Below are 26,430 nucleotides of genomic sequence, written 5' to 3'. Positions count from 1 at the left end.
TGCTTGGTATATGTATGGGGGCACTGTGGGGATCATGTTATTGGGGCACTGTGCTTGGTATATGTATGGGGGCACTGTGGGGGTCATGTTATTGGGGCACTGTGCTTGGTATATGTATGGGGGCACTGTGGGGGTCATGTTATTGGGGCACTGTGCTTGGTATATGTATGGGGGCACTGTGGGGGTCATGTTATTGGGGCACTGTGCTTGGTATATGTATGGGGGCACTGTGGAGGTCATGTTATTGGGGCACTGTGCCTGGTATATGTATGGGGGCACTATGGAGGTCATGTTATTGGGGCACTGTGCTTGGTATATGTATGGGGGCACTGTGGAGGTCATGTTATTGGGGCACTGTGCTTGGTGTATGTATGGGGGCACTGTGGAGGTCATGTTATTGGGGCACTGTGCTTGGTATATGTATGGGGGCACTGTGGGGATCATGTTATTGGGGCACTGTGCTTGGTATATGTATGGGGGCACTGTGGAGGTCATGTTATTGGGGCACTGTGCCTGGTGTATGTATGGGGGCACTGTGCAGGTCATGTTATTGGGGCACTGTGCTTGGTATATGTATGGGGGCACTGTGGAGATCATGTTATTGGGGCACTGTGGAGGTCATGTTATTGGGGTTCTGTGGAGGTCATGTTATTGGGGCACTGTGCCTGGTATATGTATGGGGGCACTGTGGAGGTCATGTTATTGGGGCACTGTGGAGGTCATGTTATTGGGGCTCTGTGGAGGTCATGTTATTGGGGCACTGTGCCTTGTATATGTATGGGGGCACTGTGGAGGTTATGTTATTGGGGCACTGTGGAGGTCATGTTATTGGGGCACTGTGGGGGTCATTTTATTGGGGCACTGTGGGGGTCATGTTATTGGGGCACTGTGGGGGTCATGTTATTGGGGCACTGTGGGGGTCATGTTATTGGGGCACTGTGGGGGTCATTTTATTGGGGCACTGTGGGGGTCATGTTATTGGGGCACTGTGGGGGTCATTTTATTGGGCCACTGTGGGGGTCATGTTATTGGGGCTCTGTGGGGGTCATGTTATTGGGGCACTGTGGAGGTCATGTTATTGGGGCACTGTGGAGGTCATGTTATTGGGGCACTGTGGGGGTCATGTTATTGGGGCACTGTGGAGGTCATGTTATTGGGGCACTGTGGAGGTCATGTTATTGGGGCACTGTGGAGGTCATGTTATTGGGGCACTGTGGGGGTCATGTTATTGGGGCACTGTGGGGGTCATGTTATTGGGGCACTGTGGGGGTCAGGTTATTGGGGCACTGTGGAGGTCATGTTAGTGGGGCACTGTGGGGGTCATGTTATTGGGGCACTGTGGAGGTCATGTTATTGGGGCACTGTGGGGGTCATGTTATTGGGGCATTGTGGGGGTCATGTTATTGGGGCACTGTGGGGGTCATGTTATTGGGGCACTGTGGGGGTCATGTTATTGGGGCACTGTGGAGGTCATGTTATTGGGGCACTGTGGGGGTCATGTTATTGGGACACTGTGGGGGTCATGCTATTGGGGCACTGTGGGGGTCATGTTATTGGGGCACTGTGGGGGTCATGTTATTGGGACATTGTGGGGGTCATGTTATTGGGGCACTGTGGGGGTCATGTTATTGGGACACTGTGGGGGTCATGCTATTGGGGCACTGTGGGGGTCATGTTATTGGGGCACTGTGGAGGTCATGTTATTGGGGCACTGTGGGGGTCATGTTATTGGGACACTGTGGGGGTCATGCTATTGGGGCACTGTGGAGGTCATGTTATTGGGGCACTATTGGGGTCATGTTATTGGGGCACTGTGGGGGTCATGTTATTGGGGCACTGTGGGGGTCATGTTATTGGGGCATTGTGGGGGTCATGTTATTGGGGCACTGTGGGGGTCATGTTATTGGGGCACTGTAGAGGTCACGGAATTGGGGCGAGGAGAATATATATATACTAGAAGGTGGCCGGATTCTACGCATCGGGTATTCTAGAATTTACGTATTGTGTAGTTCATGTATGATTATGATTTTTGTTATATATATATAGGTGTTGTTGTGTGTAGTTACCAAGTGTTTGTGTAGGCGCTGTACATGTTCTGGGTGTTGTCTGGGTGTGGCGGGGGGTGAGAGCGGTGTTGTTTGTGTGTTGCGTTGTTTGTGGAGCGCTGTGTGTCTGTAGCGTTGTGTGTGTGTGTTGCGCGGTTTGTGTGGGTGTGGGGTGCATGTGTGTGTTTTGGGGGAGGTATGTTTTGTGCAATGTGTGTGTTGTGTGGTATGTGCATATATTTGTGTGTGCTGCGGTGTTTGTGTGTTGGGTGTTGTGTGTGTGCAGCGTTGTCTGTGTGTGTGTGGGTGTCTGTGTAGGGCGGTGATTGTGGTTCCCAGTGTGTGTGTGTGTGTGTGTGTGTGTGTGTGGTGTGTTGTGCAGTGTGTGTGTGTGTTTTGGGGGGAGGTGTGCACCCTCCATCGTGCTCCATCCCCCATGCTGCGCACTCCCCATCGTGCTCCATCCCCCATGCTGTGCACCCCCCATCGTGCTCCATCCCCCATGCTGCGCACTCCCCATCGTGCTCCATCTCCCATGCTGCGCACCCCCCATCGTGTTCCATCCCCCATGCTGCGCACCCCCCATCGTGTTCCATCCCCCATGCTGCGCACTCCCCATCGTGCTCCATCCCCCATGCTGCGCACCCCCCATCGTGCTCTATTCATCATGCTGCGCACCCCCCATCGTGCTCCATCCACCATGCTGCACACCCCCCATCGTGCTCCATCCCCCATGCTGCGCACTCCCCATCGTGCTCCATCCCCCATGCTGCGCACTTCCCATCGTGCTCCATCCCCCATGCTGCGCACTCCCCATCGTGCTCCATCCTCCATGCTGCACACTCCCCATCATGCTCTAACCCCCTATGCTGCGCACTCCCCATCGTGCTCCATCCCCTATGCTGTGCACCCCCCATTGTGCTCCATCCCCCATGCTGCGCACCCCCCATCGTGCTCCATCCCCCATGCTGCGCACCCCCCATCGTGCTCCATCCCCCATGCTGCGCATCCCCCATCGTGCTCCATCCCCCATGCTGCGCACCCCCCATCGTGCTCCATCCCCCATGCTGCGCACTCCCCATCGTGCTCCATCCCCCATGCTGTGCACCCCCCATCGTGCTCCATCCCCCATGCTGCGCACCCCCCATCGTGCTCCATCCCCCATGCTGCGCACTCCCCATCGTGCTCCATCTCCCATGCTGCGCACCTCCATCGTGTTCCATCCCCCATGCTGCGCACCCCCCATCGTGTTCCATCCCCCATGCTGCGCACTCCCCATCGTGCTCCATCCCCCATGCTGCGCACCCCCCATTGTGCTCTATTCATCATGCTGCGCACCCCCCATCGTGCTCCATCCACCATGCTGCGCACCCCCCATCGTGCTCCATCCCCCATGCTGCGCACTCCCCATCGTGCTCCATCCCCCATGCTGCGCACTTCCCATCGTGCTCCATCCCCCATGCTGCGCACTCCCCATCGTGCTCCATCCTCCATGCTGCACACTCCCCATCGTGCTCTAACCCCCTATGCTGCGCACTCCCCATCGTGCTCCATCCCCTATGCTGTGCACCCCCCATCGTGCTCCATCCCCCATGCTGCGCACTCCCCATCGTGCTCCATCCCCCATGCTGCGCACCCCCCATCGTGCTCCATCCCCCATGCTGCGCATCCCCCATCGTGCTCCATCCCCCATGCTGCGCACCCCCCCATCGTGCTCCATCCCCCATGCTGCGCACTCCCCATCGTGCTCCATCCCCCATGCTGTGCACCCCCCATCGTGCTCCATCCCCCATGCTGCGCACTCCCCATCGTGCTCCATCCCCCATGCTGCGCACCCCCCATCGTGCTCCATCCCCTATGCTGCGCATCCCCCATCGTGCTCCATCCCCCATGCTGCGCACTCCCCATCGTGCTCCACAGTCACACATCAGACAGTATACACGCACACATCTGATCGCATACACTCACACACACACCCCACTTCTCCCTGTGCCCACTGGTGGGCGGTCCCAGCAGCTGTGCTGCACGCCGTGCTCCTCTGCCGACACTCACAGATCCGATCGCATACACACTCACACACACACACATCAGAACACACTCACACACATACACACACACTCACACATCAGAACACACTCACACACATACACACACACACTCACACATCAGAACACACACACGCACATCCGATCGCATACACTCATATACTCACACATCAGAACACACACACACACACGATCGCATACACTCACACACTCACACATCAGAACACACACACACACACACACGATCGCATACACTCACACACTCACACATCAGAACACACTCACACACATCCGATCGCATACACTCATACACTCTGTGAGACTGTGACCGGGGTTATCTATGACGGCCGGTATGTCTCGCCCAGGTTGTGCTCACTCCATGATAGAAAGTAAATCCACTATAGGGTTAATGCTGTTTCCCTACAGGCTTAAGGAAGGGTTAAAAGGAAACAGGAACGAGGGCAGGTGTGCCGGGTGTGGGGGAAGTGACCAGAACTTCCTGAGCCCTCTGCTGGAGAGGCACATGTATTTTGTTATGGACTTTTTGTTTGGACATTACACACCGTGTGCTGTGAACCTTGATGCCTGGATCCCGTGTCTTCTGCTGCGCAGCCGACCGCGCTACCTCACATATGGTGGAGAATGCGGGCATGACAGCCGGTGAGGTGTAGCATCCATCCCTGGTGACCCAGCTGCGCATGTCCTGGATTCGAGCGGCTATACTACAGCCCAAACCCGGCGACGCCATGGAGGACATACTAAAGCATTTGGCTCAGGCTAATGCACAGCAGCAACAGGCTAATGCACAGCAGCTACAAACCAATGCACACCTGCTCCAATCCTTGCAAGTGCAGGAAAAAAAACTCCAAGAACAGTTGGATCAGGCCAATGCACGTCAGCAGCAATCCTTGCAAGTGCAGGTCAAAATGCACCAAGAACAGATGGAGCAGGCCAATGCACGTCAGCAGCAATCCTTGCAAGTGCAGGACAAAAGGCACCAAGAACAGATGGAGCAGGCCAATGCACGTCAGCAGCAAGCCTTACAATTGCAGGAAAAAAGGCACCAAGAACAGATGGTTCTCCTGGCCAAGTCGATCCGTGCCGGACCGGCAGCAACAACCCCGGGACCGGGTGACGACGGCAGCGTCCGGAAAGCGGTGAGACAAGCGTTGCAAAAGATGACCCCGGGTGATGATGTGGAAGCGTTCCTGGCGGTGTTTGAGCGGGTGGCCGAGCGGGAAAAGCTGCCGACCCCGCAGTGGGCTGAGGTATTGTCGCCCTATCTGACGGGGGAACCCCAAAAAGCGTACCTGGACCTCGGTACCGAGGACGCCATTGACTATGTGACCCTGAAAGCCGAAATACTGGCTCGGTTGGGGGTGAATACCTATGTACGGGCTCAGCGGGTAAATCAGTGGTTCTATGAGGAAGCCAAACCCGTACGCTCCCAGGCCTATGACTTATTACATCTTGTAAAAAAGTGGTTGCAGCCTGACACTCTGAGCCCGGCGCAAATGGTGGAAAGGGTAGTAGTGGATCGTTTTGTGCGCACTTTACCCGTCACCGTTCAACGGTGGGTAGGACAGGGTGACCCGAGTACCCTGGACCAATTAGTGTCCCTGGTAGAGCGGCATGTGGCTACGCAGGACTTGATACGGGACACTGAGACTTTGCGTACCGCCCGTCGGTCCGGCCCCTCCAAGCCTAGGGCCAAGGACCCACCGCCGACACCGGTACAGGAGTCCGCTACCATCCTGGCTGAGGCTGCGCCCGCCGTTCCTGAGGTCCGGAAGGCCATGTACCCTAAACGACAACTTGTCAAGGGGGTTTCCTTCCCTATTAGATGTTGGCGGTGCCAGCGGGTGGGACATATGGAAGCCCAGTGTCCACTCACCACGGAGCCCATGGATTGTGGGGTTACCCGGCGGGGTTCAATGTATGCTCAGGTGGTGTGTACCGCTGACCTGGTCTCCCCAGAGACAGAGCCCCACTTGTGCCAAATACAGGTGAATGGATGTCCGGTTACAGGATTGTTGGATTCCGGAAGCTTAGTGACCCTTGTGCGATCCACCTTGAGAGCTAAAGTAAAGGCCACAGGACGCACTGTGGGGGTGGTTTGCATACATGGGGACCGCCACGACTATCCCACGGGGATTGTCACCATCACAGCACCTTGCGGTCAGGTGCAACATGAGGTGGGACTTCTTAACACTCTTCCTTATGACGTGATCCTAGGAAGGGATCTGCCCTATTTTTGGACTTTATGGAGGGGACCCCCTAAGTCCCCTCAGATATTGGTCGGTCCGGGACCTGAGCCCTACAATCCTGAATCCGGGACACCTGCCGTAGGGGTCACGACGATAGGGACAGAGTGTGAACCCGATAGGTCACCCCTAGAGGTATTGGCAGGAGAGGCTGAGACGGTCGAGCCCATCCCGGAGTTGGAGGCGTCCCCGGATACGTTTGGGACAGCCCAACTCCAGGACCCTACGTTAATACATGCCCGGAGTCGGGTGACAGTAGTTGACGGGGTGGCACAGCTGCCCAGTGCCCAGGTAAGGTACCCCCATTTCGCTCTTAAGCAGGATTTACTCTACCGGGTAGATGAAATACGGGGCGTAGGGGTAGAACAGTTGGTGGTGCCCCAGCCGCATCGCCGGCGGGTCCTCGACTTGGCTCATAAACACCTGATGAGTGGCCACCTAGGGGTCAAGAAAACGCAGGAGCGAATATTGCAAAGGTTCTATTGGCCCGGGGTCTTTGGGGAGGTAAAACGGTTCTGCGAAACCTGCCCGGAGTGTCAGCTTACTGCACCCCTGACCCATTTTCGCAGTCCGTTGGTACCGTTACCCATTATAGAAGTCCCTTTTGAACGGATAGGGATGGATCTGGTGGGGCCCCTCGTAAAGTCCGCTCGAGGGCACCAACACATCCTAGTGATCGTTGACTATGCCACCCGGTATCCCGAGGCGATACCTCTCAGACATACTGCAGCAAAGCTTATAGCTCGGGAGTTGTTTGCTGTGTTCTGCCGGGTGGGATTGCCCAAGGAGATCCTTACGGATCAGGGGACCCCATTCATGTCTAAAGTGACCAAAGAGCTATGCCGGCTACTCCAGATCAAGCAGTTGCGTACGTCTGTGTATCATCCGCAAACGGACGGTTTAGTCGAGCGTTTCAATAAAACCCTGAAAACCATGCTAAGAAGGGTGATTTCAAAAGACGGGAAAGACTGGGATATGATGCTTCCCTATTTGATGTTTGCCATACGAGAGGTGCCACAGGCATCCACGGGGTTTTCGCCTTTTGAATTGTTATACGGGCGACATCCCCGGGGATTGTTGGACCTGGCAAAGGAAACATGGGAACAAGAGCCCACCCCCCATAAAAGTGTGATTGAACACATTTTGGGTATGCAGAACCGCATAAGCGCGGTCATGCCAATTGTGAAGGAGCACTTACAGGAGGCTCAGGCCGCGCAAAGCGGCCGCTACAATAGACAAGCCACCGTGCGGACCTTTAAACCCGGGGATCGGGTGTTGGTATTGATCCCCACGGCGGAGAGCAAATTCCTGGCTCAGTGGCAAGGCCCCTACGAGATAAAGGAAAGAGTAGGGGTGGTTAACTATAAAGTATTGCAGCCCGGTAGGCGGAAACCTGAACAAATATACCATGTCAACCTATTAAAACCTTGGCAGGAACGGGAAAGCCTGATGGCTGTTTTTTCCCCACCTCCCTCCTCTTCGGGTCGTTCACATCCGGCTACAGCGACCTCCGGAGAGGACGAACCGGAAGTAAGGATTGGAGAAGCCCTCACCAAGCAACAGAGGCGAGAGGCCAGACGGTTGGTTCAGCAGAACCCCGATGTCTTCTCCGAGCTGCCCGGTAGGACCAGTCTGATACGACATGATATTGTCACCGAGCCCCACCTGAAGGTACGCCTGAAGTCATACCGGGTGCCGGAGGCTCGACGACAAGCCATATCGGAGGAAGTAAAGACAATGTTACGCCTGGGGGTCATCGAAAAATCCCGGAGTGAATGGGCTAGTCCGATTGTCCTAATACCAAAACCCGATGGCTCCTTAAGGTTCTGCAATGACTTTAGGAGATTGAACGAAATATCCAAGTTCGATCTCTACCCCATGCCCCGGGTCGATGAGCTGATTGATAGGCTGGGACAGGCGCGATATTTTACCACGCTCGACCTGACCAAAGGGTACTGGCAGGTGCCACTAACGGAGTCCGCCAAGGAGAAAACAGCTTTTGTTACGCCGGAGGGTCTCTTCCACTATGTTGTCTTGCCTTTTGGGTTACATGGCGCTCCGGCCACGTTCCAGAGGTTGATGGACTTAGTGCTGGAACCCCACCAGGCGTATGCATCAGCGTACCTGGATGACATCATTATTTACAGCTCCGATTGGCAGACCCACTTGGAACAGGTACAAGCGGTGGTGGACGCGCTTCGAACAGCCGGATTGACAGCCAATCCCAAGAAATGTGCATTGGGACTCACGGAAGCCCGCTACTTGGGCTACGTGATAGGCCAAGGAGTGATTAAGCCCCAAATTAACAAGGTTGAGGCGATCCAGAAGTGGCCTAGACCCCTGACCACGAAGCAGGTTAGGGCCTTCCTGGGTATCGTGGGGTACTACAGGAGGTTTGTAAAGGATTTTGCGGGACTATCAGCCCCCTTGACGGACCTTCTCAAAGGCAAGAAGTCCGTCATGGTGCGGTGGACTCCGCAGGCCGAGGACTCCTTCCGGGCCCTGAAGGGGGTCCTGTGCGGACAGCCCGTTCTGGTCAACCCTGATTTCCGGAAGGAGTTCATAGTACAGACTGACGCCTCGGAGGTCGGCCTGGGGGCAGTGCTGTCTCAGGTGGTTCAGGGGGAGGAACACCCCGTCACCTTCTTGAGTAGGAAGCTCACCCCTCCCGAGCGGAATTATAGCGTAGTGGAGAAGGAGTGCCTGGCGATCAAGTGGGCCTTGGAGTCCCTACGCTATTACCTGCTGGGACGGCAGTTTCGCTTGGTGACGGATCACTCTCCACTGGTCTGGATGAGGTCCGCCAAGGAACGGAATGCCCGGGTTACCCGGTGGTTCCTTTCTCTGCAGAACTTCCGGTTTACGGTTGAACACCGGGCCGGTAGGTTGCAGGGCAACGCCGATGCCTTGTCCCGCGGCCCGTGCTTGATGGCTGGAGTTCAACCCCGCACGCTTGAACTGAGGGGGGGGGTATGTGAGACTGTGACCGGGGTTATCTATGACGGCCGGTATGTCTCGCCCAGGTTGTGCTCACTCCATGATAGAAAGTAAATCCACTATAGGGTTAATGCTGTTTCCCTACAGGCTTAAGGAAGGGTTAAAAGGAAACAGGAACGAGGGCAGGTGTGCCGGGTGTGGGGGAAGTGACCAGAACTTCCTGAGCCCTCTGCTGGAGAGGCACATGTATTTTGTTATGGACTTTTTGTTTGGACATTACACACCGTGTGCTGTGAACCTTGATGCCTGGATCCCGTGTCTTCTGCTGCGCAGCCGACCGCGCTACCTCACAACTCACACATCAGAACACACTCACACACATCCGATCGCATACACTCATACACTCACACATCAGAACACACTCACACACATCCGATCGCATACACTCATACACTCACACATCAGAACACACTCACACACATCCGATCGCATACACTCATACACTCACACATCAGAACACACACACACACACACACGATCACATACACTCACACACTCACACATCAGAACACACACACACGATCACATACACTCATACACTCACACATCAGAACACACACACACACACGATCACATACACTCACACATCAGAACACACACACGATCGCATACACTCACACACTCACACATCAGAACACACACACACACATCCGATCGCATACACTCATACACTCACACATCAGAACACACTCACACACATACACACACACACTCACACATCAGAACACACACACGCACATCCGATCGCATACACTCATATACTCACACATCAGAACACACTCACACACATCCGATCGCATACACTCATACACTCACACATCAGAACACACTCACACACATCCGATCGCATACACTCATACACTCACACATCAGAACACACACACGCACATCCGATCGCATACACTCATATACTCACACATCAGAACACACACACACACACGATCGCATACACTCACACACTCACACATCAGAACACACACACACACACGATCGCATACACTCACACACTCACACATCAGAACACACTCACACACATCCGATCGCATACACTCATACACTCACACATCAGAACACACTCACACACATCCGATCGCATACACTCATACACTCACACATCAGAACACACTCACACACATCCGATCGCATACACTCATACACTCACACATCAGAACACACACACACACACACACGATCACATACACTCACACACTCACACATCAGAACACACACACACGATCACATACACTCATACACTCACACATCAGAACACACACACACACACACACGATCGCATACACTCACACACTCACACATCAGAACACACTCACACACATCCGATCGCATACACTCATACACTCACACATCAGAACACACTCACACACATCCGATCGCATACACTCATACACTCACACATCAGAACACACTCACACACATCCGATCGCATACACTCATACACTCACACATCAGAACACACACACACACGATCACATACACTCACACACTCACACATCAGAACACACACACACGATCACATACACTCATACACTCACACATCAGAACACACACACACACACACACGATCACATACACTCACACATCAGAACACACACACGATCGCATACACTCACACACTCACACATCAGAACACACACACACACATCCGATCGCATACACTCATACACTCACACATCAGAACACACTCACACACATCCGATCGCATACACTCATACACTCACACATCAGAACACACACACACACACGATCACATACACTCACACACTCACACATCAGAACACACACACACACACACACGATCACATACACTCACACATCAGAACACACACACGATCGCATACACTCACACATCAGAACACACAGACACTGATGATATCGCACATACGCGCTGACACAATCACAACATCCGGAGATACCACATGCTTCTGGCCATGTGATCCTCCGGCAGGTCCTGGAAGGTCACTGCACGCACAGTATCGCCGCCGAGAAGCAAGCGATATCCCAGGATGTTGTGAGTGTGTGGATGCGATGTGATGTGTGTGTGAGAGTGAGTGTGAGAGTGAGTGTGATCTGATGTGTGTGTGTCTGTTCTCACCTGGCAGTCGGGTCTCCGTATCGGTTCGGGGAATGCGTGCGGGGGCGGGGCCAGAGCGAGCGTGCAATGCGTGAGGGGGGCGGGGCGGGGTCGAGAGGCCAATCCGTGGGGGGGCGGAGCCTGGGCGAGCGGGCAATCCGTGCGGGGGGGCAGAGCCGAGGCGAACGGCCAATCCGTGCGGAGGGCGGAGCCGAGGCGAGGCGAGCGGCCAATCCGCTGTTTGTCACCGTAAGGACACAATTTTGGAGCAAGACAGACAGATAGACAGATAGACAGACAGACAGACAGACAGACAGAATAAGGTAATTATATATATACTAGAAGGTGGCCCGATTCTACGCATCGGGTATTCTAGAATTTACGTATTGTGTAGTTAATGTATGATTTTTGTTATATATATATATATATATATATATATATATATATATATATATATATATATAGATGTTGTTGTGTGTAGTTACCAAGTGTTTGTGTAGGGGCTGTACATGTTCTGGGTGTTGTCTGGGTGTAGCGGGGGGTGGAAGCGGTGTTGTTTGTGTGTTGCGTTGTGTGTCGTTATTTGTGGAGCGCTGTGTGTCTGAATCGTTGTGTGTATGTGTGTTGCGCGGTTTGTGTATGTGTGTGTGTGTTTTGGGGGGAGGTATGTTTTGTGCAATGTGTGTGTTGTGCGGTATGTGCGTATATTTGTGTGTGCCGCGGTGTTTGTGTGTTGGGTGTTGTGTGTCTGCGGCGTTGTCTGTGTGTGTGGGTGTCTGTGTAGGGCGGTGTTTGTGGTTCCCAGTGTGTGTGTGGTGTGTTGTGCAGTGCGTGTGTGTGTGGTGTGTTGTGCAGTGCGTGTGTGTGTGTGTTTTGGGGGGAGGTGTGCACCCCCCATCGTGGTCCACCCCCCATCGTGCTCCATCCCCCATGCTGCGCACCCCCCATCGTGCTCCATCCCCCATGCTGCGAACCCCCCATCGTGCTCCATCCCCACTCCCCATTGTGCTCCATCCTCCATGCTGCGCATTCCCCATCGTGCTCCATCCCCCATGCTGTGCATTCCCCATCGTGCTCCATCCCCCATGCTGCGCATTCCCCATCGTGCTCCATCCCCCATGCTGCGCACTCCCCATCGTGCTCCATCGTGTGAGTGTGCGTGTGAGTGTGCGTGTGAGAGTGCGAGTGAGTCTGAGTGTGAGTGTGCATGTGAGTCTGAGTGTGAGTGTGCGTGTGAGTCTGATAGTGAGTCTGAGTGTGAGTCTGAGTCTGCGTGTGAGTGTGAGTCTGAGTGTGCGTGTGAGTGTGCGTGTGAGTCTGAGTATGCGTGTGAGTGTGCGTGTGAGTCTGAGTGAGTGCGTGTGCGTGTGAGTGTGCGTGTGAGAGTGCGTGTGAGTCTGAGTCTGAGTGTGCGTGTGAGTCTGAGTGTGCGTGTGAGTGTGCGTGTGAGTCTGAGTATGCATGTGAGTGTGAGTCTGAGTGTGAGTGTGCGTGTGAGTGTGCGTGTGAGTGTGAGTGTGCGTGTGAGTCTGAGTGTGCGTGTGAGTCTGAGTGTGAGTGTGCGTGTGAGTCTGAGTGCTGTGCATTCCCCATCGTGCTCCATCCCCCATGCTGCGCATTCCCCATCGTGCTCCATCCCCCATGCTGCGCACTCCCCATCGTGCTCCATCGTGTGAGTGTGCGTGTGAGTGTGAGTGTGCGTGTGAGTGTGCGTGTGAGTGTGCGTGTGAGTGTGCGTGTGAGTCTGAGTGTGCGTGTGAGTGTGAGTGTGAGTGTGCGTGTAAGTGTGAGTCTGAGTCTGAGTGTGAGTCTGAGTGTGCGTGTGAGTGTGCGTGTGAGTCTGAGTGTGAGTGTGCATGTGAGTGTGCATGTGAGTGTGAGTCTGAGTGTGAGTCTGAGTGTTAGTGTGCGTGTGAGTCTGAGTGTGAGTCTGAGTCTGCGTGTGAGTGTGAGTGTGCGTGTGAATCTGAGTGTGAGTCTGAGTCTGCGTGTGAGTGTGCGTGTGAGTGTGCGTGTGAATCTGACTGTGAGTCTGAGTCTGCGTGTGAGTGTGCGTGTGAGTCTGAGTGTGAGTCTGAGTGTGAGTCTGAGTGTGAGTCTGAGTGTGAGTCTGAGTGTGAGTCTGAGTCTGAGTGTGAGTCTGAGTGTGCGTGTGAGAGTGCGTGTGAGTCTGAGTGTGAGTGTGCATGTGAGTGTGCATGTGAGTGTGAGTCTGAGTGTGAGTCTGAGTGTTAGTGTGAGTGTGAGTCTGAGTGTGAGTCTGAGTCTGAGTGTGTGTGTGAGTCTGAGTGTGAGTCTGAGTCTGCGTGTGAGTGTGAGTGTGCGTGTGAATCTGAGTGTGAGTCTGAGTCTGCGTGTGAGTGTGCGTGTGAGTGTGCGTGTGAATCTGACTGTGAGTCTGAGTCTGCGTGTGAGTGTGCGTGTGAGTGTGCGTGTGAGTCTGAGTGTGAGTCTGAGTGTGAGTCTGAGTCTGAGTGTGAGTCTGAGTGTGAGTCTGAGTGTTAGTGTGAGTGTGAGTCTGAGTGTGAGTCTGAGTCTGAGTGTGTGTGTGAGTCTGAGTGTGAGTCTGAGTCTGCGTGTGAGTGTGCGTGTGAATCTGACTGTGAGTCTGAGTCTGCGTGTGAGTGTGCGTGTGAGTGTGCGTGTGAGTCTGAGTGTGAGTCTGAGTGTGAGTGTGAGTCTGAGTGTGAGTCTGAGTCTGAGTGTGAGTCTGAGTGTGTGTGTGAGTGTGAGTGTGTGAGTCTGAGTGTGAGTCTGCGTGTGAGTGTGAGTCTGAGTGTGAGTCTGAGTGTGAGTCTGAGTGTGAGTTTGAGTCTGAGTCTGAGTCTGAGTCTGCGTGTGCGTGTGAGTGTGAGTGTGAGTCTGAGTCTGAGTCTGAGTCTGCGTGTGCGTGTGAGTGTGAGTCTGAGTGTGCGTGTGAGTGTGCGTGTGAGTCTGAGTGTGAGTGTGCATGTGAGTGTGAGTCTGAGAGTGAGTGTGCGTGTGAGTCTGAGTCTGCGTGTGCGTGTGCGTCTGAGTGTGAGTCTGAGTCTGAGTCTGAGTCTGCGTGTGCGTGTGCGTGTGAGTCTGAGTCTGAGTCTGAGTGTGCGTGTGAGTCTGAGTCTGCGTGTGCGTGTGAGTCTGAGTCTGAGTGTGAGTGTGAGTGTGTGAGTGTGAGTGTGAGTGTGTGTGTGAGTCTGAGTGTGAGTCTGAGTCTGCGTGTGCGTGTGAGTCTGAGTGTGAGTGTGCGTGTGAGTCTGAGTCTGCGTGTGAGTGTGCGTGTGAGTGTGAGTGTGTGTGTGAGTCTGAGTGTGCGTGTGAGTGTGCGTGTGAGTGTGAGTGTGAGTGTGAGTCTGAGTGTGCGTGTGAGTGTGCGTGTGAGTCTGAGTGTGCGTGTGAGTGTGCGTGTGAGTGTGCATGTGAGTGTGCATGTGAGTGTGAGTCTGAGTGTGAGTCTGAGTGTTAGTGTGAGTGTGAGTCTGAGTGTGAGTCTGAGTCTGAGTGTGTGTGTGAGTCTGAGTGTGAGTCTGAGTCTGCGTGTGAGTGTGAGTGTGCGTGTGAATCTGACTGTGAGTCTGAGTCTGCGTGTGAGTGTGCGTGTGAGTGTGCGTGTGAGTCTGAGTGTGAGTCTGAGTGTGAGTCTGAGTCTGAGTGTGAGTCTGAGTGTGAGTCTGAGTGTTAGTGTGAGTGTGAGTCTGAGTGTGAGTCTGAGTCTGAGTGTGTGTGTGAGTCTGAGTGTGAGTCTGAGTCTGCGTGTGAGTGTGAGTGTGCGTGTGAATCTGAGTGTGAGTCTGAGTCTGCGTGTGAGTGTGCGTGTGAGTGTGCGTGTGAATCTGACTGTGAGTCTGAGTCTGCGTGTGAGTGTGCGTGTGAGTGTGCGTGTGAGTCTGAGTGTGAGTCTGAGTGTGAGTCTGAGTCTGAGTGTGAGTCTGAGTCTGAGTGTGAGTCTGAGTGTGTGTGTGAGTGTGAGTGTGTGAGTCTGAGTGTGAGTCTGCGTGTGAGTGTGAGTCTGAGTGTGAGTCTGAGTGTGAGTCTGAGTGTGAGTTTGAGTCTGAGTCTGAGTCTGCGTGTGCGTGTGAGTGTGAGTGTGAGTGTGAGTCTGAGTCTGAGTCTGCGTGTGCGTGTGAGTGTGAGTGTGAGTCTGAGTGTGCGTGTGAGTGTGCGTGTGAGTCTGAGTGTGAGTGTGCATGTGAGTGTGAGTCTGAGAGTGAGTGTGCGTGTGAGTCTGAGTCTGCGTGTGCGTCTGCGTCTGAGTGTGAGTCTGAGTCTGAGTCTGAGTCTGCGTGTGCGTGTGCGTGTGCGTGTGAGTCTGAGTCTGAGTCTGAGTCTGAGTGTGTGTGTGAGTCTGAGTGTGAGTCTGAGTCTGCGTGTGAGTGTGAGTGTGCGTGTGAATCTGAGTGTGAGTCTGAGTCTGCGTGTGCGTGTGCGTCTGAGTGTGAGTCTGAGTCTGAGTCTGAGTCTGCGTGTGCGTGTGCGTGTGAGTCTGAGTCTGAGTCTGAGTGTGCGTGTGAGTCTGAGTCTGCGTGTGCGTGTGAGTCTGAGTCTGAGTGTGAGTGTGAGTGTGTGAGTGTGAGTGTGAGTGTGTGTGTGAGTCTGAGTGTGAGTCTGAGTCTGCGTGTGCGTGTGAGTCTGAGTGTGAGTGTGCGTGTGAGTCTGAGTCTGCGTGTGAGTGTGCGTGTGAGTGTGAGTGTGTGTGTGAGTCTGAGTGTAAGTCTGAGTGTGAGTGTGAGTCTGAGTGTGCGTGTGAGTGTGCGTGTGAGTCTGAGTGTGCGTGTGAGTGTGCGTGTGAGTGTGCATGTGAGTGTGAGTCTCAGTGTGAGTCTGAGTGTGAGTCTGAGTGTGCGTGTGTGAGTCTGAGTGTGCATGTGAGTGTGAGTGTGCGTGTGAGTCTGAGTGTGAGTCTGAGTGTGAGTCTGAGTCTGCGTGTGAGTGTGAGTGTGCATGTGAGTCTGAGTGTGAGTGTGAGTCTGAGTGTGAGTCTGAGTGTGCGTGTGCGTGTGAGTGTGAGTGTGCGTGTGAGTGTGCGTGTGAGTCTGACTGTGCGTGTGAGTCTGAGTGTGCGTGTGCGTGTGAGTGTGAGTCTGAGTGTGCGTGTGAGTGTGAGTGTGTGAGTCTGAGTGTGAGTCTGCGTGTGAGTGTGAGTCTGAGTGTGAGTGTGAGTGTGAGTCTGAGTGTGAGTGTGAGTGTGCGTGTGAGTCTGAGTGTGAGTCTGAGTGTGAGTCTGAGTGTGAGTCTGAGTGTGAGTCTGAGTGTGAGTCTGAGTGTGCGTGTGAGTCTGAGTGTGAGTCTGAGTGTGAGTCTGAGTGTGAGTCTGAGTGTGAGTCTGAGTGTGAGTCTGAGTCTGCGTGTGCGTGTGCGTGTGAGTCTGAGTGTGCGTGTGAGTGTGTGTGTGAGTGTGCGTGTGAGTCTGAGTGTGAGTCTGCGTGTGCGTGTGAGTCTGAGTGTGAGTGTGCGTGTGAGTCTGAGTGTGCGTGTGAGTCTGAGTGTGCGTGTGAGTGAGTCTGAGTGTGAGTCTGAGTCTGAGTCTGCGTGTGAGTGTGCGTGTGAGTCTGAGTGTGAGTGTGCGTGTGTGTGTGAGTCTGAGTGTGTGTGAGTCTGAGTGTGAGTGTGAGTCTGAGTGTGCGTGTGAGTGTGAGTCTGAGTGTGCGTGTGAGTGTGCGTGTGAGTGTGCATGTGAGTGTGAGTCTCAGTGTGAGTCTGAGTGTGAGTCTGAGTCTGAGTGTGCGTGTGTGAGTCTGAGTGTGCATGTGAGTGTGAGTGTGCGTGTGAGTCTGAGTGTGAGTCTGAGTGTGCGTGTGAGTCTGAGTCTGCGTGTGAGTGTGAGTGTGCATGTGAGTGTGAGTGTGAGTGTGCGTGTGAGTCTGAGTCTGAGTGTGAGTGTGCGTGTGAGTGTGCGTGTGCGTGTGAGTGTGCGTGTGAGTCTGAGTGTGAGTCTGAGTGTGAGTGAGTGTGAGTGTGCGTGTGCGTGTGAGTGTGCGTGTGAGTGTGAGTGTGCGTGTGCGTGTGAGTCTGAGTGTGAGTCTGAGTGTGCGTGTGCGTGTGAGTGTGCGTGTGAGTCTGAGTGTGAGTCTGAGTGTGAGTGAGTGTGAGTGTGCGTGTGCGTGTGCGTGTGAGTGTGCGTGTGCGTGTGAGTGTGCGTGTGAGTGTGCGTGTGAGTCTGAGTGTGCGTGTGAGTCTGAGTGTGAGTCTGAGTGTGAGTGTGCGTGTGAGTGTGAGTGTGCGTGAGTGTGAGTCTGAGTGTGTGTGTGCGTGTGAGTCTGAGTGTGAGTGTGCGTGTGAGTCTGAGTCTGAGTGTGAGTCTGCGTGTGAGTGTGAGTGTGAGTGTGCGTGTGAGTGTGCATCTGAGTGTGAGTGTGAGTGTGAGTCTGAGTGTGAGTCTGCGTGTGAGTGTGCGTGTGCGTGTGAGTGTGCGTGTGAGTGTGAATGTGCGTGTGAGTGTGAGTGTGAGTGTGCGTGTGAATCTGAGTGTGAGTCTGAGTCTGAGTCTGCGTGTGAGTGTGAGTGTGCGTGTGAGTGTGCATGTGAGTCTGAGTGTGCGTGTGAGTGAGTGTGAGTCTGAGTGTGAGTCTGAGTGTGAGTGTGCGTGTGAGTGTGCGTGTGAGTGTGCGTGTGAGTCTGAGTGTGCGTGTGAGTCTGAGTGTGCGTGTGAGTCTGAGTGTGCGTGTGAGTCTGAGTGTGCGTGTGAGTGTGCGTGTGAGTCTGAGTGTGAGTGTGCGTGTGAGTCTCAGTGTGAGTGTGCGTGTGAGTGTGCGTGTGAGTGTGAGTGTGAGTCTGAGTGTGAGTCTGAGTGTGAGTCTGAGTGTGCGTGTGAGTCTGAGTGTGAGTCTGAGTGTGCGTGTGAGTCTGAGTGTGCGTGTGCGTGTGAGTCTGAGTGTGAGTGTGCGTGTGAGTGTGCGTGTGCGTGTGCGTGTGAGTGTGAGTGTGCGTGTGAGTGTGAGTGTGAGTCTGAGTGTGAGTCTGAGTGTGAGTCTGAGTGTGAGTCTGAGTGTGAGTCTGAGTGTGCGTGTGAGTCTGAGTCTGCATGTGAGTGTGCGTGTGAGTGTGAGTGTTCGTGTGAGTGTGCGTGTGAATGTGCGTGTGAGTGTGCGTGTGAGTGTGCGTGTGAATCTGAGTGTGAGTCTGAGTCTGCGTGTGAGTGTGCGTGTGAGTGTGAGTGTGCGTGTGAGTCTGAGTGAGCGTGCGTGTGAGTCTGAGTGTGCGTGTGAGTCTGAGTGTGCGTGTGAGTGTGCGTGTGAGTCTGAGTGTGCTTGTGAGTCTGAGTGTGAGTCTGAGTGTGCGTGTGAGTCTGAGTCTGAGTGTGAGTGTGAGTGTGCGTGTGAGTGTGCGTGTGAGTGTGAGTGTGCGTGTGCGTGTGAGCGTGAGTGTGAGTGAGTGTGAGTCTGAGTGTGAGTCTGAGTGTGAGTCTGAGTGTGAGTCTGAGTGTGCGTGTGAGTCTGAGTGTGAGTCTGAGTGTGAGTCTGAGTGTGCGTGTGAGTCTGCGTGTGAGTGTGCGTGTGAGTGTGAGTGTTCGTGTGAGTGTGCGTGTGAATGTGCGTGTGAGTGTGCGTGTGAGTGTGCGTGTGAATCTGAGTGTGAGTCTGAGTCTGCGTGTGAGTGTGCGTGTGAGTGTGAGTGTGCGTGTGAGTGTGAGTGTGCGTGTGAGTCTGAGTGAGCGTGCGTGTGAGTCTGAGTGTGCGTGTGAGTGAGTGTGAGTCTGAGTGTGAGTGTGCGTGTGCGTGTGAGTCTGAGTGTGCTTGTGAGTCTGAGTGTGAGTGTGCGTGTGAGTCTGAGTCTGAGTGTGAGTGTGCGTGTGAGTCTGAGTGTGAGTGTGCGTGTGAGTGTGCGTGTAAGTCTGAGTGTGAGTGTGCGTGTGAGTCTGAGTGTGCGTGTGAGTCTGAGTGTGCGTGTGAGTTTGAGTGTGAGTCTGAGTGTGAGTGAGTGTAAGTCTGAGTGTGAGTGTGAGTCTGAGTGTGAGTCTGAGTGTGCGTGTGAGTGTGCGTGTGAGTGTGAGTCTGAGTGTGAGTGTGCGTGTGAGTGTACGTGTGAGTCTGAGTGTGAGTGTGAGTCTGAGTGTGCATGTGAGTCTGAGTGTAAGTCTGAGTGTGCGTGTGAGTGTGCGTGTGAGTGTGCGTGTGAGTGTGCATGTGAGTGTGCATGTGAGTGTGCATGTGAGTCTGAGTGTGAGTGTGCCTGTGAGTCTGAGTGTGCATGTGAGTCTGAGTGTGAGTGGCGGCCAATCCGTGCGGGGGGGGGGCGGACCCGAGGCGAGGCAAGCGGCCAATCCGTGCGGGGGGAGGAGCCGAGGCGAGGCGAGCGGCCAATCCGTGCGGGGGGGCGGGGCCATGGCGAGCCCAGCGGCCAATCAGCTTTGTGTCACCGTAAGGACACAATTTTGGAGCATGACAGACAGACAGACAGACAGACAGAATAAGGCAATTATATATATACTAGAAGGTGGCCCGATTCTACGCATCGGGTATTCTAGAATTTACGTATTGTGTAGTTAATGTATGATTTTTGTTATATATATCTATATATATATATAGATGTTGTTGTGTGTAGTTACCAAGTGTTTGTGTAGGGGCTGTACATGTTCTGGGTGTTGTCTGGGTGTGGCGAGGGGTGAGAGCGGTGTTGTGTGTGTGTTGCGTGTGTTGCGTTGTTTGTGGAGCGCTGTGTGTCTGTAGCGTTGTGTGTGTATGTGTTGCGCGGTTTGTGTGGGTGTGGTGTGTTTTGGGGGGAGGTATGTTTTGTGCAATGTGTGTGTTGCATGATATGTGCGTATATTTATGTATGCCGCGGTGTTTGTGTGTTGGGTGTTGTGTGTGTGCAGCGTTGTCTGTGTGTGTCTGTGTAGGGCGGTGTTTGTGGTTCCCAGTGTGTGTGGTGTGTTGTGTGTGTTGGGGGAGGTGTGCACCTCCCATCGTGCTCCATCCGCTATGCTGCGCACCCCCCATCGTGCTCCATCCGCCATGCTGCACACTCCCAAACGTGCTCCATCCGCCATGCTGCGCACTCCCAAACGTGCTCCATCCGCCATGCTGCGCACTCCCAAACGTGCTCCATCCGCCATGCTGCGCACTCCCAAACGTGCTCCATCCGCCATGCTGCGCACTCCCAAACATGCTCCATCCCCCATGCTGCGCACTCCCAAACGTGGTCCATCCGCCATGCTGCGCACTCCCAAACGTGCTCCATCCCCCATGCTGCGCACTCCTCATCGTGCTCCATCCCCCATGCTGCGCACCCCCATCGTGCACCATCCCCCATGCTGCACCAGCATCAGCCTCTCTGCCCCCAGCATCAGCCTCTCTCCTCCCAGCATCAGCCTCTCTCCTCCCAGCATCAGCCTCCCTCTCCTAGCCTTCCCCAGGATCAGCCTCTCTCCTCCCAGCCTCCGTCCTCTCAGCCTTCCCCAGCATCAGCTTTCCCCTCCCAGCCTCCCTCAGCATCAGCCTTCCCCAGCATCAGCCTCTCTCCTCCCAGCCTCAGCCTCTCTCCTTCCAGCCTCCCCCAGCATCAGCCTCTCTCCTTCCAGCCTCCCTCAGCATCAGCCTCCCCTTCCCAGCCTTCCCCAGGATCAGCCTCTCTCCTCCCAGCCTCCTTCCTCCCAGCCTCCCCCTCCCAGCCTCCCTCAGCATCAGCCTTCCCCTCCCAGTCTCCCCCAGCATCAGCCTCCCCAAGCATCAGCCTCCACCAGCATCAGCCTCTCTCATTCCAGCCTCCCCCAGCATCAGCCTCCCCAAGCATCAGCCTCCCTCGTCCCAGCCTCCCCCAGCATCAGCCTCCCCCAGCATCAGCCTCCCCCTCCCAGCCTCCCCCAGCATCAGCCTCTCTCCTCCCAGCATCAGCCTCTCTCATCCCAGCATCAGCCTCTCTCCTCCCAGCATCAGCCTCTCCTCTCTGTCCCCAGCATCAGCCTCTCTCCTCCCAGCCTTCCCCAGCATCAGCCTCTCTCCTCCCAGCCTCCCCCAGCATCAGCCTCTCTTCTTCCAGCCTCCCCCAGCATCAGCCTCTCTCCTTCCAGCCTCCCCCAGCATCAGCCTCCCTCTCCCAGCCTTCCCCAGGATCAGCCTCTCTCTTCCCAGCCTCCGTCCTCCCAGCCTTCCCCAGCATCAGCTTTCCCCTCCCAGCCTCCCTCAGCATCAGCCTTCCCCAGCATCAGCCTCTCTCCTCCCAGCCTCAGCCTCTCTCCTTCCAGCCTCCCGCAGCATCAGCCTCTCTCCTTCCAGCCTCCCTCAGCATCAGCCTCCCCTTCCCAGCCTTCCTTAGGATCAGCCTCTCTCCTCCAAGCCTCTTTCCTCCCAGCCTCCCCCTCCCAGCCTCCTTCAGCATCAGCCTTTCCCTCCCAGTCTCCCCCAGCATCAGCCTCCCCCTCCCAGCCTTCCCCAAGATCAGCCTCTCTGCTCCCAGCCTCCTCCAGCACGCCGTGCTCCTCTGCCGACACTCACACACCTGATCGCATACACTCACACACACCCGATCGCATACACTCACACACACCCGATCGCATACACTCACACACACCCGATCGCATACACTCACACACACCCGATCGCATACACTCACACACACCCGATCGCATACACTCACACACACCCGATCGCATACACTCACACACACAGACACTGACGATATCGCACATACGCGCTGATACTCACAACATCCGGAGATACCACATGCTTCTGGCCATGTGATCCTCCGTCAGGTCCTGGAAGGTCACAACAGCACAGTATCGAGGCCGAGAAGCAAGCGATATCGCCGGATGCTGTGAGTGTGTGGATGCGATGTGATGTGTGTGAGGTGTGTGTGAGGTGTGTGTGAGAGTGAGTGTGATCTGATGTGTGTGTATGTGTGTGTGTGTGCGTGTGGATCTTCCGCCGCTGCAGGACCTTGATGCGCTTGTAACCATGCTAGCATGGTTACCAACGTATCCACACCACTCCCGTGCGAGCGAGGGGGGGGGGGGGGAGTACAGTACTCACCTCCGTGACAGCCGTGTCAGTTCGGGGAATGCGCGGGGGGGGGGGGGGGGGGAGTACAGTACTCACCTCCGTGACAGCCGTGTCAGTTCGGGGAATGCGCGGGGGGGAGGGGGGCGGGGCCAAAGCTAGCGTGCATTTTGTGAGGGGGGCGGGGCGTGGCGTGGCCGAATTGCCAATGCCTGCAGGGTGCCGGGGCGAGAGGCCAATCTGTGGGGGGGGGCGGAGCCTGGGCGAGCGGCTGGCCAATCCGTGTGGGGGCGCAGCCTGGGCGAGCGGCCAATCCGTGTGGGGGGGCGGGGCCATGGCGAACCCAGCGGCCAATCAGCTTTGTGTCACCGTAAGGACACAATTTTGGAGCATGACAGACAGACAGACAGACAGAATAAGGCAATTATATATATAGATAGATGTATAAAATCGCCAGAACATGAAGACATTTTCCGGGGTCCACACAACGTGGCCTCATGATACGTGGCAGCCATGTGCGTGCATCGTGCTCCTACCTTATCCAGAGCAGGAACTCCAGCAGGTAATAAACCACAAAACTGTCCCAGAACCAGCTAGCCTTGGAGGACGGCGGCTGCAGGGAAGAGAAAGCAGAGACATGGACTCACAGCGGAGCAAGAGCTTCCAGCAAACACTTCTCAGCACTGCCTCCAATGCCTGTCCTCTAGTTACATCCAGAGCTGCGCTCAATCACACTAGATGCCCTAAAGGACCGCATAGCAGCACCGTACTCTGTGCGGAGCAAGAACACACAGAACCGCAGGGGAAAACAAGGATATGCAAAATCACAACTGGTCGCCCGTACCTTGTCTGTAGGGTCCTGATAGACCACGCTGACGTGCTCCGTGTGAGGAAACCACAGGAAGCGGAAATATTCCGAGGAGTTTAAGTGTTTGTCAAGATTGTCCAGAACCTGCAACCAGAAAAGAGAAATGGTCACAGCCCAAACTGCGAAAACTGGGGAGAACGGTGACCAGGAGGGGGCGCTCTACTAACACACCGAGAGCAAGCCTAGTATCTCCCCGCAACACAACAAATGTCCTATACAAAGTCCAGTAACTGCACACATCTAGTATGTTACAGTACAGGAGGCAGTATTATAGCAGATATATTCCTGTACATAGGAGGCAGTATTATAGCAGATATATTCCTGTACATAGGGGCAGTATTATAGTAGTTATATTCTTGTACATAGGGGGCAGTATTATAGTAGTTATATTCCTGTACATAGGAGCAGTATTATAGTAGTTATATTCTTGTACATAGGGGCAGTATTATAGTAGTTATATTCTTGTACATAGGAGCAGTATTATAGTAGTTATATTCTTGTACATAGGGGCAGTATTATAGCAGTTATATTCTTGTACATAGGGGGCAGTATTATAGCAGATATATTCCTGTACATAGGAGGCAGTATTATAGCAGATATATTCCTGTACATAGGGGCAGTATTATAGTAGTTATATTCTTGTACATAGGGGGCAGTATTATAGTAGTTATATTCCTGTACATAGGAGCAGTATTATAGTAGTTATATTCTTGTACATAGGGGCAGTATTATAGTAGTTATATTCTTGTATATAGGAGCAGTATTATAGTAGTTATATTCTTGTACATAGGGGCAGTATTATAGTAGTTATATTCTTGTAAATAGGGGGCAGTATTATAGTAGTTATATTCTTGTACATAGGGGGCAGTATTATAGTAGTTATATTCTTGTACATAGGGGCAGTATTATAGCAGTTATATTCTTGTACATAGGGGGCAGTATTATAGTAGTTATATTCTTGCACATAGGGGGCAGTATTATAGTAGTTATATTCTTGTACATAGGGGGCAGTATTATAGTAGTTATATTCTTGTATATAGGAGCAGTATTATAGTAGTTATATTATTGTACATAGGGGCAGTATTATAGTAGTTATATTATTGTACATAGGGGCAGTATTATAGTAGTTATATTCTTGTATATAGGAGCAGTATTATAGTAGTTATATTCTTGTACATAGGGGCAGTATTATAGTAGTTATATTCTTGTACATAGGGGCAGTATTATAGTAGTTATATTCTTGTACATAGGGGCAGTATTATAGTAGTTATATTCTTGTACATAGGGGGCAGTATTATAGTAGTTATATTCTTGCACATAGGGGGCAGTATTATAGTAGTTATATTCTTGTACATAGGGGGCAGTATTATAGTAGTTATATTCTTGTATATAGGAGCAGTATTATAGTAGTTATATTATTGTACATAGGGGCAGTATTATAGTAGTTATATTCTTGTATATAGGAGCAGTATTATAGTAGTTATATTATTGTACATAGGGGCAGTATTATAGTAGTTATATTCTTGTACATAGGAGCAGTATTATAGTAGTTATATTCTTGTACATAGGGGCAGTATTATAGTAGTTATATTCTTGTACATAGGAGCAGTATTATAGTAGTTATATTCTTGTACATAGGGGCGGTATTATAGTAGTTATATTCTTGTACATAGGAGCAGTATTATAGTAGTTATATTCCTGTACATAGGGGCAGTATTATAGTAGTTATATTCTTGTACATAGGAGCAGTATTATAGTAGTTATATTCTTGTACATAGGAGCAGTATTATAGTAGTTATATTCCTGTACATAGGGGCAGTATTATAGTGGTTATATTCTTGTACATAGGGGCAGTATTATAGTAGTTATATTCTTGTACATAGGAGCAGTATTATAGTAGTTATATTCCTGTACATAGGGGCAGTATTATAGTAGTTATATTCTTGTACATAGGAGCAGTATTATAGTAGTTATATTCTTGTATATAGGAGCAGTATTATAGTAGTTATATTATTGTACATAGGGAGCAGTATTATAGTAGTTATATTCTTGTACATAGGGGCAGTATTATAGTAGTTATATTCTTGTACATAGGGGCAGGATTATAGTAGTTATATCCTTGTACATAGGAGCAGTATTATAGTAGTTATATTCCTGTACATAGGGGCAGTATTATAGTAGTTATATTCTTGTACATAGGGGGCAGTATTATAGTAGTTATATTCTTGTACATAGGGGCAGTATTATAGTAGTTATATTCTTGTACATAGGGAGCAGTATTATAGTAGTTATATTCTTGTACATAGGGGCAGTATTATAGTAGTTATATTCTTGTACATAGGGGCAGGATTATAGTAGTTATATCCTTGTACATAGGGGTAGTATTATTACTTCCTTTATTCTTATTAATAGAAATGACATACGATATATCATATAATGGAACACTAGAATACATATATATGTAACAATACACTTTTCTATACATGCCAGCATCATTTATATAACTGATGGTCTTTAATAAAATAAGGCTGATGAATACGATGATGTCATGTACAATATACAGAGTGGTTAAATACATCCATATCATAATTTAGAATCCATCATCCTTAATTCTGATAATGGGGGATGTCAGTAATGGGGGATGGGCGGTGTGTGGAGACCCTGCAGGCAGCCCCAGTAAATGCTTCCTATATGTTCTGCATCTCCGTCAAGGAATGGAGCATCTGTATGCCCCTTCTTCAGGATCCTATACATTTGCTGGGCATCTGTCTCCCCAGCAGGCAGCACATCACTATGGAGCCTGGAGGGGTAATGCACAGATTTATACTGTCCGGGTGATTACAAGGATTCTGACAAATGTCTCAGACGTCTTAGAGATTGCTGCTCTTTGCTGATTGTAAAGACGGACAGAAAGCAGATTGCTGTCACTTCTGTGATTGCCGGAATGATATTGATCCATGTCACTGCCTTTTATTTATGTAAACAAAGAAAGGAGAAAACGAACGTTCCGACATTCCGGAGATTTAGAATCACAATATTTGAATTTACTTATATTTTCTTTAACCCTTTCCTTCCGCAGCCTATTTTTTTTTCACTCTCTCTTCCAGGAGCAATAACCATTTTATTTTCCTATCAAATATATAAAGCTCAGTGTATGTGTGTGTGTGTGTGTGTGTGTGTATGTCCACTAAAGGAATCCGCACCATCGCATT

General features: G+C 52.4%; 1 protein-coding gene across 1 annotated transcript in view; it reads right to left on the bottom strand.

The window, feature by feature from the left end:
- Positions 1-26,430, bottom strand: part of LOC142295770 (L-gulonolactone oxidase-like) — a 310,763-nt gene that overhangs the window by 72,767 nt on the left and 211,566 nt on the right. Inside the window, exons 7-8 of the mRNA XM_075338857.1 lie at positions 23,195-23,302; positions 22,887-22,963 (exon numbers count right to left, since the gene is read on the bottom strand). Coding sequence (XP_075194972.1) covers positions 22,887-22,963; positions 23,195-23,302 — 185 coding nt within the window. The remainder of the gene's footprint in view (positions 1-22,886; positions 22,964-23,194; positions 23,303-26,430) is intronic.

This window comes from Anomaloglossus baeobatrachus, chromosome 3, assembly GCF_048569485.1.
Source record: "Anomaloglossus baeobatrachus isolate aAnoBae1 chromosome 3, aAnoBae1.hap1, whole genome shotgun sequence".
Classification (NCBI taxonomy): Eukaryota; Metazoa; Chordata; class Amphibia; order Anura; family Aromobatidae; genus Anomaloglossus; species Anomaloglossus baeobatrachus.
The sequence above is the reverse complement of the archived record's forward strand: the minus strand, read 5'-3'. Positions and strand labels throughout refer to the sequence as shown.